The 18,901-nt window shown below is 43.6% G+C and overlaps 1 protein-coding gene across 1 annotated transcript in view; it reads left to right on the top strand.

Moving 5' to 3' along the window:
- The window catches only part of wwox (WW domain containing oxidoreductase), a 131,454-nt gene that overhangs the window by 32,314 nt on the left and 80,239 nt on the right, over positions 1-18,901 (top strand). The window contains exons 6-8 of the mRNA XM_023428331.2: positions 2,853-2,941; positions 8,986-9,171; positions 12,013-12,277. Of these exons, the coding sequence (XP_023284099.1) occupies positions 2,853-2,941; positions 8,986-9,171; positions 12,013-12,277 (540 nt within the window). The remainder of the gene's footprint in view (positions 1-2,852; positions 2,942-8,985; positions 9,172-12,012; positions 12,278-18,901) is intronic.

The raw sequence follows: 18,901 nt of genomic DNA, 5'->3' as shown, positions 1-18,901 counted from the left end.
GTGGGTGGGGGGATGAGAGGTGGCGGCAGGAGTGGAGGGCTGAGGGATCTGATGCCCCTGTTATCGTCTTGGTGACCTTGCCGCTTTCTCTCTCAAACATGCGTCTCTTTTGCGGATGTGCAGCCATGAAGACGAGCACACAGTCGTCGCAATTTCGAGTTTTCAAGCCCTAAAAGCTTATTTACACGTCTGTTTCATTCATAATTAGCCTTTTGCTTTTAGATGGAGCAATAGGTTGTGTGTAGCTGGGGGCGGTGAGCTCTGTCACCCCGAGCCGAGCTCTGTGGTGTTGCACACTCAGCGATTACTCCAGAGTTAACCAGAGAGGCTTTGCTGCCTCTCACTTTTCCTTCGCCCTTGAAGAGACCAGGAGTTGTCAGGGTCCTCATAAAAACCCTGAACGATTGCGGCCGTGCGTTCTCCCTCTCTTTTTCTACCCCTTTTTTTCCTCTTCTCCTTCCAAAACCTGGCCATCTGTCTAATTGTTCACCTCCATCGCTTTAATGCTTTTTACATGCTTTCCCCCCCCTCTTTCCAGGCAATAAACTTTATTTTCTTCGCAAGACTTCAATCTGCAGGGGGAGGGTAGGCGGACGGGCAGGCAGGCAGGCAGGCTGCTCACCTTCTCCCTGCTGGATTTGCTCCAGTGGCCCCCCTTCAACCCCCCTCTATCCTCCCTCTGGTCTCCCATTACTCCATCTCGCCTTCCCTTTTCCCCCCTGTCTCTAGAGAAGGGGATATGTGTTCGTCAAGCTGACACCTGCTCTCATCTTCTCTGCTGGTCATACACACACTGAGGGCTACCCTGTTGAGGAGGCCTTATACTGACCTGTTAATGATCACACTGCTGCGTGCTCTGACCTTGTTCGGAAGTAATGTTTCATTTTTCTCATTGTATAATTCAATTCTCCATTTCCAAAGAACCGAAGCCTTTTTTTTTTTTAAACACACATTTAAACTGTAAAGTTTTCTCATTACATCACTCAGCTTCCTCTTACACTTGTATGAATACCTGGTGTCCAAATATTTGTTTCACAGCTAAGGCCTTTTTCCTTTTACCTGCATCTCTGTTAATGTATACTGTGTAAAAGTAGCTAGGAGTGTAAATGCATATTGCAGATAGAAGTCATTAAATTAGACAGTTGTCTCCTCTCACCTGTGATTACTGCTGTGTGCAGATCATATAAGCAGGTACCCTATAATCATATCTATAATAGCCATAATCAGCCCTTTAATGCTTTGTAATAGCATCCATATAATGGTATAGAGTAGCATCAAGAGAATAATTCAGGCATAGATAATGGTGTGATACCCTTGAGTCACAACATTGAATTTGTTGTGTGTGTGTGTGGGTGTGCGTGTGCCTGTGTATGCATGTATAAATACACCCTGGGGCAGTTAAGGTGTCTGTAAAATGCCTGAAGAATCACATTTCCATCAGAAGGCGCTCTTAACCCTTTGTTGTTTTCTTTGTGCTCACTGCTCCATGGAGCGTCCTCGCTGTGAGTGTCATGTACACTTAGCTCTGCGAAGACAGACACGCAGAGGAAAGACGTTCCCATATGACGCCCAGAGACTGGAGATCAGATCAGTGGAAAAGGCTGACAAGGGAACAGCAGCAGCAGCAGCAGCAGCAGCGGTGGCGGCGGCGGGTGGAGAGCGGAACGCTGAACGCTCTTCCGGGGTGTAATGTGAGCTGACAGTGTTCCTCTGGGATGGCGGGCAGGACGAAGGGGAGAGGTAGCATCAGGAATACCTGGCGCTACTGAAGCCAGAGCCCAGCTGGGAGTCCTGGGAGAAATATCTGCTTTTCCCTTCCCAGCATGAGGGATGAGTGTAATGGACCGTTAGTCTGAACCGAACACGCTCCACCTCGATTCACACTGTACACACTTGTGCTAACATACACCAAGGTCCCAGATGAACTCGTATGTTGAATGGAGACTGAACCTGGATTGTCTGTTGAGAGTGTTCTGATAAAGATGTAGAGAAAGGCAAGAGGGAGTAGAGAGAACGACAGACAGTAAGGCAGGTAGAGAGTCTTAAGTTGAGATGCTTTCTCACAGACATAAAAAAAAAACAAAACATGGTCATATGCTGTTATTAAAGACATATGCTTCTTTAGGCCTGCATGTCTCTGATGAGGCCTTTGCCCTGCAGCAGAATGCTACAGTGGGATGGAGAGGATGATGAATATTTAGCCTGTCTTCCTCAGTGTGTAAATGCAGCTATGCATTCACTTCTTAAGTCATTTATCTTTCTCTGCTCCTCTCCTATCCTCACCCTGTCTCCCCAACATATGGTGTAAGATGAGCCACACATACACACAAACACGTGCTGAGAACGCACAAAATCTATGGAGTTCTTTAGGAGACTTTAGACAGGACTGTGACCATGTGTCAGCACTCTTACTCTTCTCACATCATTTTTACCAGTCTGAGTAATAGTAGCAGTCAAGTCAAGTCAATTTTATTAATATAGCCCAAAATCACAAATCACAAATTTGCCTTTAAGGGCTTTAGAATCCGCAGAGCACAGGATATCTTTCATACTTAGACCCTCAATTTGGAAGAAACCTCAAGAAGAGCCACACAGGAGGGATCTCTCTCTCTCTCTCTCTCTCTCTCTCTCTCTCTCTCTCTCTCTCTCTCTCTCTCAGGATGGACAGATTATTCTCTATTTATACTCTACTGGGGAAAACCTGTTCCATTGCCATTTAAACACTTTTTACTATTTGAACCCAGGCTTTGTGATAACTGTTTATTTTTGATGAAGCTGATGACAGTTGGCAAAGACCCTAAGTAATGGTGGTGACCTTATTGCTCATATGTTTGTGTTTTCTGTCCCAACAGCACAAAGCAAGAGTAGAAGCCATGATGTGCGACCTGGCCTCTCTCCGCAGTGTCAGGGAGTTTGCTGAGTCTTTCAAGGCCAAGAAACTGTGAGTATAAACCACAGAATGAATGATCTGGTTTTCACATGCAGCTGTAAGATGTTTTTGATATTTGTTGCGCAGGTTTTGGTAGGATCAGAGGCAATACTTACAAAATGCCTACTTTCCTATATTATGTTATATTTTAGGGGGGTCAAAGTTAATTTTAGGTGACCTTTGGCAGTGCACATTGCTATTGCTTGTGCAGATATTCAAGCACATGAATGTTTTCTATATTTCTCACTTGTGTGTTTGGGCTTAAAACAGAGTTAGACTGGTTTCTCCAATATCCTAGGTACCTGTTTTGAATTGAAGCTCAGATGTTTAAAATAATCACTTGAATTAGTGTAGATGTGTATAAGAGACAGGGGTGGGGGTGGGCAGTGGGGGGGGGCATTGTGAACAGACAGGTCAGAGCTCTTTATAAAACGGTTTGTGAATAGAATGAATTGCAGCAAGTCCAACTAACGAATCATGGCACTGTCTCTCAGTTGTTCGGGGCAGACTTTTAGTAGCCATCAGTCCCACTTCAAATGTCTGGCTTTTTTCAGTCGACTTACACAGGAAAAGAGAAAGAAAAGGAAACACAGGGAGAGAGAAACAGATAAGTAAAAAGCGATGAGGACTTAACAGGGCCTCTCATTCAAGCTGGTCACTGTCTTCTTCACATTTACTTCCTCTACACACCATACTTAAAGGACATCCTGATCCAACTGTTACTGATGGACACCATATGGACAAGGCCCCAGGAGAGTGAGTGTGTGTGTGTGTGTGTGTGTGTGTGTGTGTGTGTGTGTGTGTATTTGTGTCGTTTTGCTTGACATTGGTCAACAGACTACCAGACTTCATCGCACTTATTTTGTGGTGGTCAGCTTTTACGGCATGTGTCTTGCGTCTTGTTGCCGGTCGCACAGTTGCTATTTTGGGGTCATGTATTCTGTCATCCATACTGTTCATCCACTGGCAGGTCTCTAGGCAGGGGAGTGTGCAAATGTGTTTGTGTGTGTGGGTAGTGGTGTCAGGGGAGCCCCTTGGGGAGAGGCAGGGCAGTCATCGCCCGTAGCAGCCCTCGGGCAGGGTATGGCCATCCAGGACACGTGTTTGGGTCACAGCCAAACCTTACCGTGGCTTCCCTCACTCCGTGTCCTATAGCTCCCTCCTATTTCATACATGTGTCCGTCCCATCGTCAGTCAAGTACTGTATGCTGACCTCTCTTTAACCCCACTGGTTTTGTTTTTTGCATACAACCTTTTTGCAATTTGTTTATGTGGCTCAGTTTCTCCCTCTCTCATGTTGTCTCTCACTCTTTCTCTGTCTGTGTCGCTCTCTCTCTACCTCAGTATTTTGGCAAGGTTGTATTTCTTCATTAGCTGTGCTGTTGGGGGGGAGTGGGGGAGTCCCAGGGGACGTCAGAGTACATTAATTCTCATCAGAAGGCGAACAGAGCAGAGTAGAGGCTGGGAGCTCTGAGCTGTGAATGGCACTGGGCAGCTGTCTGAGTCTACCACCACTCTATTACTGCACGTATGTCTTCAGGCATAACACACCCAGGAGTGCGCACACACAACACGCACATATATGTGCATACATGCATGGACACACACACACAGACGCAGACGATTCTGTGCGCATACATGTACTCACACAATTTTGTAAACACACAGAGACAAACAGACACACACAGTCATACACGCATGCACAATAATGCTCCTGCAGTGTGTCATTGACAGGTGAAATGTAATCAGAGTCCTTTTCTTTTCCTTCTCTCGTTTCTCACTCCCTTGCTTTTAAGTGCTTTAGTCAGTGGCTTTCACGCTGCTTTGTGTTCCATTGACCCCAATTCTGCTTTAATTGCCTGTCCTTTTGAAATGAAATTACCTGGATATTGATATTGTTGAATGCAGTGCAATTTCATTGGGATGTAATTGATGGAGGACAGCGCTGACAGAGTGCCCCTAATACAATTTCTACTGAACGGTCCGTAATTAACACATGCAATTTGTTTTCACCTGTGATTTTTTTAAACTGCATTTATCCTGTTCTGCTATCAAGTGTATTGTGTGTAATAGGTGGTCTGTATAAATACATGCAAGCCAAGATCACATTAGACTGCCATTCCTCCATTCGTTATTATGGTGACTGTAACACTGTCAAAATGTTGTGTGACTCTGCACACTTAACAGTTTTGCAGTTCTGGTGTGTGTGTGTGTTTGAATATGGACCAGGATGAGTGATGTACACATATCTATATGCGTGTTGTTGTTACCAGTTTTGCTGTTGCCAATAAAGTGCAGTGTTAATGACCAGTAGTCGGAGCCCAGCTCACACAGGCAATATCTTCTGCTGGTCCACATTATCATAGAGGTCAGGGGTCATACCCAGGGGGGTTATTTAAAGTAAATATATAAACTGATGTCTCCCTGTTTGGTAGTTAACACCCTCGTTTGACCAGCGCTGAGATTGCACAGTGCACACAGTGTTGTGTGAGGTCTTAATGTGGAGAGAGGGACTGTGGTACGCGGCAATAGGCCTATTAAAGACATTCATTAGACTTGTGCTTATGAGAGAGGGACTAACTGGTGGGCAGTTGAATTAACAGGCTTTTTACATTACAAGCAGACTCACCAGAGGCCCATCTCAGCTGCGTGCTGGGAAATCGCTCTGCCGGCCAGAGAAAAGTTGGTTATTGGAGTTTTTGATCACAAATTTGTGATATACTTTGAGTGACATAGTTTTTTTTTGTCAGGCGTCTGTCTTTACAGTGCACGTTCACAACAAAATAAACAAAGCAAACATAACCTGAAGAGTTGTAACTGACATAAGGACTAGTTTCAAACAACAGCTCCAGTGAAAGGTTGAAAAGTTAGGTCAACAGTTCATGTGCAGCCTCTAACCAGTTGTACATTGGGGACAGAGCCAAGAGTTTTGCCTTGTATAGCACAATGTAACTGTACTTCACACTCTATTAGGCAGGGGAACACTGGGCCAAAATCAACCAATGTGATTTGTTTGCTTTTTAGCTGAGAGCAGTTTCAGAGCAGGCACTGACATCACAGCAGCTGAGGTGTTTTACTCTTATATCTTGTTTTATCAAGTTTATGTGCAGGTCACAAAGGTCATTTATTTAGATGTGTTTTTCTACCAAGCTAATAAGTCAGACTTCCTTACCTTGTTGTATTTTGGGTTAAAATTTGCATATCTCGCTGCTAGTGTGTGCTCTGTTGATAATGTGCTGAGGTCGGCATTCTTTAAGTTGACTTGTGACTAGGTTTGTGCTCTTTAATGAACCTTGTGTGTTCGGAGGCCTGAAGGTGATCGTACAGTGCACTCCTATGTAATAGCATGGGATAGCTCATTATGGCAGAGCATAACAATTCACACATTAATTTTCCAGCATCCAGTTTTTAATTAATCCAGTAGGCAGTCTTAAACACAGGGTACACAAATTGCCTTCGGCCTCATAATTAATTCTAATGGAAGAAATTAAAAATTGGTGGGGTGTGTTTGGATTGTTCGGCTGTGTTACTGTGGTTTCGAGCTCGCTGGAGCGCCGCTGTCACCGACAAGGATCTCTCACTGCCCTGACCAATCCAGCAATCTCCATTCACTGGCACGCGAGCAGGGAGCGTTACTCACTCGCCCACACAAAGTCTGCAAGAATGGAAATGCGTTGCGTCTCTGAATTAAGGCAGTTGCTTTTTATATCATGACTTGTGTGTGCGTATATCCTTTGATCTGCTCTTTTCTGCTCAGCCTTTCCGAGTCGATCTGTTGGTGGGTTTTGGTTACCCAGAGTAGTTACACAGAGCCTGTCTCAACACCCATTACTTCCACCACTCTCATGTGTTGAAACGGTTTGAGATTGCTTTTCATTGTGTTGTTGCTCTTGGATTGCAGCCAACTGTATTCAGTATCTACAGTACCTGTCGAGCCATTGGGAGTCGCACTGGAAACCTCTGTATCATATCAGCATTAGTGATGCTCTGTCTCTGTAGACCTCTAAAGTCTACCGCACTCTGGAATAAGACACCTTGTTTGCTTTCTCTGCCTTCACTTCTCACTATTCCATCCTCTTTTTTTGTTTCTTCTCCCCGTCTCTCCTTAACTATTCTTCCTCAGCCTGGTGTGAAAATCCCCCTTTTATGCCACTGTGTCACCCAAACTATATCTAAAATTGTCAATAAGAGGTGCATTAATGAGAATAGCAGCACTCTGTTTAAGGAAGCAACAGCCATGACACCAAGTATAACAGCAGAGTCTATGTGTGACCATCTTAGTCAGTTTAACTCTAAAATTCTCAGTGCTATTGCATCTGTCGAGGTTAAAATGATCTCTGGTAAACATAAAGCACGATGGAGAAATGTCACAGCAGTAGCAAATTAAAAGAGAAGGTGCAGGAAGGCTTTTTAAAGAGAGACTCTGTATCTGTAACTCTGTGTTATGCAGGGCTAGACAATCTTATTTCTTTAACATTGTTAATGGGAATATTAACAACACTTGCGCTGTATTTGCCACTGTGGATACATTAACAAATCCCTCTACACAGTTACCTCAAGAGTTTATATTGGCTAAAAAAGTGTAATGAGTTTGCTTCTTTTTTTCCATCAGATAATTACATTACATTAAAATCATTACAACATGACAAGATTACAACATTAAACAACACAAGGTCTTAGTTCCACTCAGTCGAATAACGGCTTAACGAAATCTATACCAACACAAAAAATATAGTCTTTATGTCTATGTTTTAAAAGTGTTTTTAGCATCCGAACTTTTACAAATTGTGACTGGCTTCCTTTTTTCAGGCACTTTCCTAGCATCACTTAAGACTACAGTTATCAAACCCCCCCTGAAAAAGAGAAACCTGGATGCCTCTGCACTTAGTAATTACAGGCCTATCTCAAACCTCCCATTCATAGGCAAGATTATTGAGAAAGTAATTTTTAAACAATCAGTAACTACTTGACCATAATTGGCTACTATGACAACTTCCAATCAGGTTTTCATCAACATCACAGTTCTAAAACCACCCTAAATGACATTCGTCTAAATACAGACACAGGTAAAATAACTGTCCTGAAATTGCTAGACCTTTCCGCATCTTTTGATACTGTTGACATTAAATACTGCCAGACAAATTACAAAACGGCGCAGGACTCTCAGGAACAGTCCTCACATGGTTCAGGACCTACTTAGGGGTTGTTTTATCTCTATCGGCACTCATTAATTAGTGAAAACCACTACGCCATATGGAGTTCCACAAGGATCCATTCTTGTGCCCCCTCTGCTCAACCTGTATATGCTCTCTCTTAAACATATCTTCCAAGAGAACAAGGTGGCTTATCATAGCTATGCAGATGACATGCAGATTTATTTAGCTAGCTCACCAAATGATTTCAGTCCTACTCTTTGTGTTTGTGCCTTGAAAAGGTGAATGGCTGGATGCAACAAACCTTCAATTGTTTCAACCCAAGATTCAGAGAAACTTATTCATGCCTATATATCCTCCAGAGTTGACTATTGCAATGCTCTCCTCACTGGTTTACCAAATAAGACCATTAGACACCTACAGCTTATTCAGAATGCTGCTGCTGGGGTCCTAACTAAAACCAAGAAAAAAGAGCATATTACTCCAATTATCAGGTCTTTGCACTGGCTTCCAGTTAATTAATAGTTGAATTAAAATTTTTACTCATTGTCTACAAGGCAGTAAATGGTCTGCGTCCTAAAAATGTTTCTGAAATGCTTGATAAGGCTAATAGGATCTGCAGGAGCTGGTCAGTTAGTGGTACCTATGCTGCTCACTACTGGAACCAGCTCCCAATGGATATCAAATCTGTCCAAGCGTAATTTGCTCCTTCTTGCTGTCTTCATTTAATCTTGCACTTGAATTAGATATTACCTGTTTTATAATGCGTGTTTTTATACTGTTTTCTTATGATGCTTTTTACTTCTACCTTTTTATGCTTCTATTATTTCTTTGAAGCCCACTGAATGACCTCTGACCTCACATCCATAAACAAACATGTTTTCTGCCTTCCTCCCATCGCAGGCCTTTGCACATTCTGGTGTGTAATGCAGGAGTGTGCACTCAACCCTGGAGCCTGACGGAGGACGGGCTGGAGTCCACCTTCCAGATCTGCCATCTAGGTCACTTCCTCCTTGTCCAGTGCCTACAGGATGTGCTGCGCCGCTCGGCCCCTGCTCGTGTTGTGGTTGTGTCTTCAGAGTCTCACAGGTAAAGAAAATAAACTAGGCAGCTTGACTAGTTTGGTATCAATATGTCTACATGGTCTCAAGAGAGGACTAGAAAAATTAGGCTTTACTTTAGATAGGATTTACCTATCTCAGTAAGTAATAAGCATGACCTGTGCATTTTTAAGACAGAATACTTATCATCCCAATTAATTCTTAATAAGAAGGTGTTTCTTTTTCCAGTTTATCACATGTATATACAGTATTTCCGCAGATTTGAGATAGGCTGCCCCTGGAAACTATAAACATACATGAATTAAGCTAAACTAGGTTAAAGTCATTTAAGACAACAAGCTCTAAATGTTTTTTTGAGTTTGGCTGACCCCAAGTAAGTAGGAAAAATAGCAAAATGTAATCGCATCAATAACAACATTTCTAATGTGTGATTATTAGCTACAAAAATAAAATTGACTTGACACCATTCCAAATATTCCAAATATTATAGCACACACTACTCTGGCATCTTCAGTGTTCTAGAAAATATAGTTTCGTATAAGCACTGCTTTGCTCGACAGTCAATAGATGATGAGATAACAGGTTAACATTTTGATGACACCTTGTGCTAATATACCTTCCAACACTCTGGGGACATAATTGCTCCTGAAACAACTTTTCAACTCCAGTCATGCTGTTACAGCCGCTACATTGGCTAGTTTTCACCACAAACTGATAGATCAGACTTAATGCGTATTGTCAAACATGACAGCCTCACTCACTGAAAACTCATTTCCCTCCGCACGCTGTCACTATGAATTAAACGTATCATCAACATGATGGATGGACTTATCAGCTAAAATTTACTTTGATCAAGTATCTGCTCCTTTCTGTGTGACCCCCTGACTCAGCCCCTTTCTTCCTTCTTTTCCCTCTCTCTGCCATCTCTTGTTTTTCGAGTCTGTCTTTTTTGTCAAGCAACTCTGCTCCATAGGCTTCTGTTTTTCCTGTCATACAGTAGACAAGCATGATGTCTAGCAGGGATCTGTGAGCCCAGCCCCTGAGCCATGTGTTTCAGAGTCAGTATGTGTGAGTGTGTGTGTGTGCAACATTGATCCTGGCTTCACTCAGTCAGACAGCCAAGCAGAGTGATTGATTGGAGCTCTGCAGAGTGACCTGAGACAAGGAGAACATACGCAGAGTTATTCTAGCAGATCAAACAGCAGCACTATTACAGGGACCCTCATATGAGTTATGTTATACAGACTGCCATGCATGAGAGGACAGGAGCAGCGGAGGGGATGGTTTAACGCCCAGATTCACTTCGGGTCATACTGCTGTTACACGCTGTAGGAGGAAGAGAGAGTGAAGGGAAATCTTATTGAAAGAAAGCATGTCATGATGTAAGTATTGACAGAGTTTGATTGATGCAAGACTTTCCTACACAGTAAGAACAGTGTGTTCACACAAGTTTTGGTGGTGTAAAAACTGTCAGGCTGCTATTGAAACAGGCAAAATGTGTAAAATTTATACACATTGGAAAGCCAGAAATGGTCAGGTATTTTCTTCTCTCTTTGCCCTGCAGCTCCCTCTCTCCTTTTCTGCCTCCCCGCCACATATATTCACCTTTCCTTCTCTCCTCTGCAAGCAGCAATGGCTTTAACCCCTTCAAAGAGGGCTTAAGCAGGACTAGAGAGAGTCAGTTACACAGTGACACAGACTAGAGGGAAGAGAAGAAGGAGGGAAAATAGACAATATCTCATATTACATCTTCCATTCTGTCCACCTCATTCCAGACCTATATTACATCTTTTGAAGTTGCTCCCTTTTGTGTTTGTGTTATTTTCAGTTTCCGCTGATTTCCCCGTTTATTCACTTAGCCTCCCCTCACAAGCGTGTGTGACCCCTGACCTGGCAGCATATTGTATTCCCTAAGCCCCTTGTCCGCTGGTAAAGTATTGACCTATAAGGGACAGGGGTGGGAGAGATGGACACGCCGGTAATGGCTGGACACTTTATCAGTTTCCACCATAGGGGCTTACTGTGGAATTGGCCCAGTACAGGTTTACTTTGCCCTAGTACTGCATCAGATCTGGTCTGATCTGATCCTTAATGTAATTACCTTTGATAGATCTAAGCTTCAACTTTGGCTCCATACTTTTATGTACAGACAAGATATTTTTGTTAACTAAAATCTTTATATATCATTATGCAAAATTGTGTGGACCATCTGGCAGGGTAATCCATTGATTGTAATGTCACTGTAAAACCTCCTTCAAATGTAACTTTAGTATAACATGTGAACATATTTGGAAAAAAAAACAAACTCCCATTTGGTGCTGTGGCAATTGATTTATCAACCTCTACTTGCTAAAGTAGTTATGAAGTTGCAGCACATGAAATGAAAAGCCTGCAGATGTTGTAATTTAGCCAAGCAAGGATGTTGCGGAAGGCGACAGTAAACAAGAGGCAGCGAGCTTGTAAAATCACAACAAGGAAACCAGGTGACATTTTGATTGGTTGTTTTCTAATGACTGGATTAATATGTAGGATGTGTTCCGCCGGTTTGGAGCCTATCGCTCTCTCTCACACACACACACACACACACACACACACACACACACACAGGGAGTGTAGTTTTCGTGTCCGTGTATTGTGATGTTATTGTGTGACTGCATAATAACACAACGAGTAGTGTAATGTTTAAGGGGCCTTGTCAAACATCTGGAGTTTAACAGCTCTGTCGGAGGCAATTAAAGAACATCATGTCATGTCTTTGATTTGTATGCAGCCAGCAACACACATCTGCTGGTAGAAAGCCTACACACAGGCAGACACACACAGACACACACTCACACTCTAAATACTCTTGATGTGGATTATGTTTCAGGTTCACAGACCTGTTAGACTCAAGTGGCAAGGTGGACTTAGCCCTGCTGTCTCCCCCAAAGAAGGAGTACTGGTCCATGCTGGCTTACAATCGGGCCAAACTCTGCAACATCCTCTTCAGCAACGAGCTCCACCGCCGCTTCTCATCTCACGGTGTCACCTCCAACGCAGTGCATCCTGGGAACATGATGTACACCTCAATTCACCGGAGCTGGTGGCTGATGACCTTTCTCTTCACGCTGGCCAGACCTTTCACCAAGTCTATGGTAAGGGAAAAGACAAGTTTGAAAAAGTGTTATAGAACCTTGTGACTGCGCAACCTGTAGCATGACCGATATAGCAGCATGATATATTTTTCTACATGGGAAGCAAGTCAGTGAATTCACCTCTCTATATTACAATCTTTTTTTTTTTCTGACTCTGTGTCCCTTACTCTGCCTATATATTTGTCTTGGCACACTCCTGGGAGAGAGGAGAGGAAAAGGATGGAGAGGGGTTGATCCGTTGAGTGCTGAGAGCTCAGGGAGAGTCTGGGTTTCAAAGATAGAGAGATACTCTGTGGTTTGTTTTCCTCTTCCTCTTGTCACTGTTTATTTAACTCTGAGAGCGCGTTCCCCAATCCTTTCACCAGGGTAGGCGATATTCCAAATCCTGTGTACTGTGACTATTAGGTTACAGTAAATGCACTGCGCAAACTCAGGTCTCTTATCCCGTGCAGTCATGTACTCTAGAGTACTAAGATAATAAGCTCTGTCAAATATGTTTTTACCATATACCTCTTTCCCACCAGGAAACCTGTTACCAGATATCTTCAGATGCACTATCTTAAATTCTATGTTATATTAGCAGGCTGACTCAACCTCGTTTTGCAAAGACCTGTCTGAGAGCAGATATGCAGTAAAAGTATTTTGTCCTCACGGGCTGTCTTTGAGAGAGACAAAGAGAGGAGACCAGGTGCTGTGCTGTTGAAAAGTTTAGTCTTGATGCAGCAAAAAAATGAGATCTGCTCAGAGAGCTGACACTTGGTCGTGATGGTGCCGGTTCCTTTTGTGTTTTTGGGTCAAGAGGTCCTTGATGGATTTCCCTCGGTTAACTAATCGCAGGTAAGGGTCTTTGGACAAGGAATGTCAGTCACTAATGGGGAAGGAGCTGAAGATGGTGAATGAGATACAGCTGTGTCAGATACATGTAGCCGGGCTCACCTCTACAGCGCTGGCTCTCTGGATCCAAACTACTACATAGAGCCTGCCGGCCATAGACCCCCCCCCCCCGGTAGAGCAGCATTGGTTTGGAGTTTCCCTCACACTTTGAGAACGATACCTCTGTGCGACTGTGTTTCATAGAGAGGAAAGCCATGACTGTCTTTTATGTCTATACACTGAACAGTACTTGTGGTCACGAGCAGGGCCTCGGGACTCTGTAGTTGTGTTGGAGGACTTCAGTGCTCACATGGGCAGCGTTGGAGAAACCTCTGTAGACGGGTGATTGGGATGAACAGCCTGCCTGATCTGAACCTGAGTGGTATTTTATTATTCCACTTCAGTGCCAGTTACACACTGTTCTTGATGAACATCATGTTTGAGTGTAACCTAGTTCATTAGCGGAATTGTATCATCTGATTGCGGCAGTATGTTTTGCTAAAGCTGCTCTCAGCAGAGAGGGCAGCTGTTAACCATAACATGGGATATTGACGGTTGGTGGAAGGGACACTTCAAGGAACTCAAACCCAACACCCTCTTTAGAGAACACAGATCCTTTCCCATCTCGCTGGTGGAGTGGAGTGGATGGTTACTGCTCAGCTCAGTTAGAAAGGAAGGGTATAACTGATTCATTGGAGGTTGTCTATTTCTGGTTTTTGATGGACTTACAAAAGGCTTATGAACATGTCTTGTGGGGGTTACAGTGGGAATATGGGGTGCCAAGGCCATTGCTATGTTGTGGCTAAAATTTCTAGGTTGAGCTGAGGAGTGGAGTGCGCCATCTCTGGTGATTCACAATTGCATCTCTTTTTGTTTTCTGCTGGTTGTGTCATTTCTGTTGTCTTCATTAGTCTGTGACCTCCAGTGCACACTGGCGAATTTTCACCCAGATGAGGATATGAATCAACTGAAGTTAATGAAGCATTTAAATTCCATACAGAAGTTCTGGTTTACAGTGTTTGCATTATAGAGTAATGTCCAGTGCATTTATGTATCGCTGTCTATGACATCTGATGATATCATAAGATATTAGCAGAATTATTGTTTAAGTTTCCTCTCAAGGTATCACACTGTGGCAATTACCTCTACAATACAGCTCAGAGTGGCAACTTAGGTGTGTGCGAGGACACATCTGCATGTCGGTGAACAGTAAATGACTACATGAACTGTATGTATGTGCGAGAGAGTGTCCGCAGCACTTGTGTGTGCTTATGAGGTGATGTAAGGTGCCTGAGGTTAATGTCCTCACACACTTTGGATATGAACGATAAAATCCAGCACTGTGATTTATCTTCATCTCTATTGTGTCCTCTGCCCTGCAAGACTTTTCAATGGATAGCAGCACTCTACCCTTTAGGCTCCACAGCCTCCTAATATATGCTTTAGTTTGACTATTACATCTTTCCATTAGCTACTCTTCATAGTTTATCAATTTAGTGTTTTCACTGAAGGGAAAATGTGATGTGTTGAAAGGCAGCGTGGTGGAGTTTTAGTGAAGCGTTATTCTGATCCATCATGTTTGACAGACACAAGGCCTCAGGCCGTCATTTGTCTCTCCTCCTTCTGACATAGGATGAGAGATGAGATGAACTGCTCCTCAGCACCTTTCACAAAATGCCAAGCTGAACATTTCCTCAATTTGACTATGTCTGTCACAAAACACTTTTTTTCCCTGCTGCTCCCTTTTTACCTTCTCGAACATTTTCCTTAGTTCTTTTTCTTCACTTGCTGTCTTGTTTCCATCTTCAAATTTGGTTTGTGTCAACTTTAGTTGGACCAAAATTTGTTAAACATGCTTTTTAATCAGATGATTTGGAAGTGTACCCTAGAGTGGATGACACTTCCATGTTCTTTGTGTGTCTAAGGGAAGGGTGTTAACGTTTTGGATGTGAGCACACAGATGCAATTAGCAGAGCGGGTTCTCTTCCAGAATGGGGCATTGGCTTTTCTACACTTGGTTAATTAAACGTAGTGTAGATGTTAGTAAATATTAAAGGACAAAGGTAGAGCTAGTAATTAAATTCTGGTGTGCTGACACAGCGATTAGCTAAAACTCATGTCTGATAAAGGCCACACACAGACACACAGCTTTACACACAGACACACAGCTTTACACACAGACACACACAGATACACAGGCACACCCTTAAGCTGAGCATTTGCTCTTATTTAAATCTGGGGTTGATAAGGCCCCTAAAAGTGTATCCTCTTTAAAATCCCACTCTTCACTCCTTCTGCCCCCACATTAAGGGCTTAATAAAACAGTGATATAATTTCAGTTATTGGTTGCAGGGATATGAAGATGGTATCGCTTTAATTGCTTGCGCACGCTTGCGGGATCCATGGAGATTGTTCTGGGATGCAAACATAAGCAGAATGTCGACTCCAAAAAACAATCACAAAGCCCCCGTGTGTGTTCTTGCGCAAATAACCAGCCTCTCATTTAAAACACCGGTTTGATTTATAGGAGCACAGGTGGAGTGATATACAGTTGCCCTACACGAGTAGACACACACACACACACACACACACACACGGACAAGCGCACAACGTGGAGACTACTGAAACACCTGGAGCTACATGTGGTCCTAAATCTTTAATTTGATTGTTGTAGTAAAGGCGAGGTAATGTCACGTCAGGCCATGCACTCTGTTCTTGGTCATCCAATCCTGTTCATGCTTTCCTCTGTCATTAAATATGCTTCATGCTCTCTTATTTTATCAGCGCTTCACTTTTACACTCCACTTTTATCTTTTGATTCTGTATTTTGTTCGCATATTACCCAAATATATTTTGACTTCCTATATTTTGCATTCTTTGTGTTGTGGATTCTACTTAAGGGAAAGAAACTTCTATATTAGCGGGGTGCACAGCCCACTCTGCTGTTGATGTAGAGAGCTGATTTCATTTTGCTGAGTTGAGAAAGGCATCTATAAAGAGCCATGACATTTTAATCAGCCAAACTATCTCTCACTAACATCATGTTCCCCTCCCCATGCCTTGATCTACTTATCAGAGATTGTGCGACCAGGCCTGTAACTCCTGTTTCTTTAATTCAGCGTGTTTAGAGTGGGAGTTTTCCCTGTGTCCTTTGGTGTGATTATCAGTGTTGAATGATCTGGCCTGCAGTGGTTTGTGAGTGTGAGAGAAACTAAGAGAGAGCGAGAAAGGCAAAAGACAGCCTTTATCACAGTTCTGCAATTTAGTTGCAGCAATTTAATGCTCAAAAATTTGATTGACAGAGATTCTGATTGATTTATTTGATGTAGATTTTCAGGCCTTTTGAGATCATGTATATGCTGTAAAAGTTATTCGACGATACACTTTGAACCAAAACTCAGGCTGGGGCACACGTTTAAAACGCACATAATAAATTTCAGTGACTGTTGCAGTTATTAGTTGGGCAGTAACCTTTTGTGAAGTTGTCACCGTCTTGTCACGCTGTAACGCTGACCCTGTGACATTTTGTTGACTGACTGATTGCTCCCTCAAGATCAGTGTACCCTCAGGCTCTGAGCAGCTGGGCTCAGCCTATACTCATCAAATCTATACCTTAACTATAGGCACAGACAGTGCAAAGCTGCATGGAGATCAGAGTGGGCAGTGGCTCCAGTACCTCATCATCCACTATAATGGGTAGAAAGAGGGGAGGGGGTTGTTATGGGCACGGGCCTAAGAGGCTCCGCTGGCCCAATCAGACACTTTAGTCCCCCCGGGGGCCGGTTTCATCAGCGCTCTCGCCTCGTCCCATGCTTCTTAGTGTTTTAGCATGATTATTTTACCCAGGATCCTGCCTCGGGCACCAGGCCACCTTTTTACATATGCACAGGCTGAACTTTTGACCAGGCACCAGCAGTCATGGCTGTATGAGAGAAATGGTTTTTCAGTCAGGAGTAGTGGGATTGCAAGTGCCTCCTCTGCAGAGCCTTGCCTGCTGTGACCAGGAGCTCTCTGCTGCTCCTTGGGGGTTAACCCCAGAGACAGGTCCTGCGATGAGGACATCAGTATTACCATATAACAGACGTGCATTGGGTTGGGGTGATCGGTGCTGTAAGCGCAACAGCCTCTGTTACTTCAGTCTTCTTTATCAGTTTCGCTCCTGCAGACAGACGTAAGGTCAGGTGCTCTATCTGCTATCTGGTGTAGCACACAGTTGCAGTGGCTCTGCTGCACACCCAGACAACCTGTGTGTGTGTGCGCGCCAGTTCAGTGTGTGTGGTGCTCAACCATGTGGAAAGAAAGAGGAGCAGAGGTCCCAGTCTCCCTGCCAGCCCCCCTTCTCCTCTGTAGGGTTAGATGAGCTGCCAGGCCCTTGTAATAGAGTCCTCTTGGATGATTAGGAGCTACACAGGGGGGGGTCAGCTCCAGTCTGACTGGAGACACTGTGTAGGTTTCTCCTCAGTGGTGTAGACAGAATATTACACATTATATCAATTGGTATGAAATTCACATACTCAAAGTGAACCTCTGATGATGCACTGATTTCCTTAAGAGGCCATGTTTTAGATCATTTTTGAGGAACTAGATATAATGAATGTGATATTCCTGCCAGACATTCCCTGCTGTGCTGCTGCACTAAGGGAGAGGGAGAGGGAGAGAGAGAGACATAGGGAGAGAAAGACGTGTTGGTGTGGCGATGGATAAAAGCATACAATCCCATTTGGCTGTATTGACATGTGTGTTCTTGCCCAATCCTGTTACTGGGATTATTGTCCACGGAGATACCATTTCATTAAAAAAAAAACAAACACACACACATGCTCAGACACGCGCACACACACACACACACACACACACACACACACACACACACACACACACACACACACACACACTCACACTGAGTGAACAGAGATGGCCTGAGGTCTGGTTATGTGGTCCACTGCACAGGGAAACTGTGTAAATGGTTTATTGTGGATGAGTTGATGTGATGGAGAGCGTGTCTCGATCAATAAAGAACCAATCAAATGCTGACAGTCTGCTACTGTATGCAGTCAGTCATTCACCCCTCCTGCCTATGTACAGTTATACAACATGAGTGTGAAGGAGGCATGAACAATATCCCCGTTGAAAACGGAGCAAGTTGAAGAAGAAAGTCATTTTTAAGAATCAAACATTTTAAAATGGAATTTTGCTGCAGTGTGATGATCATCTTGTTGATGTTCCTTTTTCTTTATATATATTTTTGTACAGTGCATGTTTGTTTTGCCTTTACTTCTTTATAATATACTCTATCTTTCTATGATGGACTGCGTTTTGTTTGTGGTAAAAAACATTACTTAAAGGCCTTAAACCACATCCTCCCTGCTCCTCCAGCTCGAGACACCTCAGGGAGGCCATTAGGACGTCTCCCCAGCCGAGGTTGTCTGAGTCTGGGCTCAGTCTGAGTAGGGGCTGGGCTAAATTACCCCAGAGCCACAGGTCAGAGCCAGCTAGACCCTCATCGCCAAGGGACTCTCTTTCTAATAGAAGGGATCAGAACAGGCCAAAGAGCCAGAAACTGACCTGACCAGAGAGACATCCTTACTCACTTACCCTCTACTCTTCCACATTGCCTCCTTCACCCTCCGACTCTCTTACCTTTAAAACTTCAGAGCTTTTATTCCTGTGAACCTCAGAGAGGAGAAAGATGTGACCTATCACCCCTTCCTCAACAGTCCACCTCTCCTGCCCCCCCCCCCCCCCCCCCCC

The sequence above is a fragment of the Seriola lalandi genome, unplaced genomic scaffold (genome assembly GCF_002814215.2).
Source record: "Seriola lalandi dorsalis isolate HSWRI2012SDOR001 ecotype SW California unplaced genomic scaffold, Sedor1 jcf7180002054873, whole genome shotgun sequence".
Lineage (NCBI taxonomy): Eukaryota > Metazoa > Chordata > Actinopteri > Carangiformes > Carangidae > Seriola > Seriola lalandi.
Note: the sequence above shows the minus strand (reverse complement) of the source record. Positions and strands in the feature narration are given on the sequence as shown.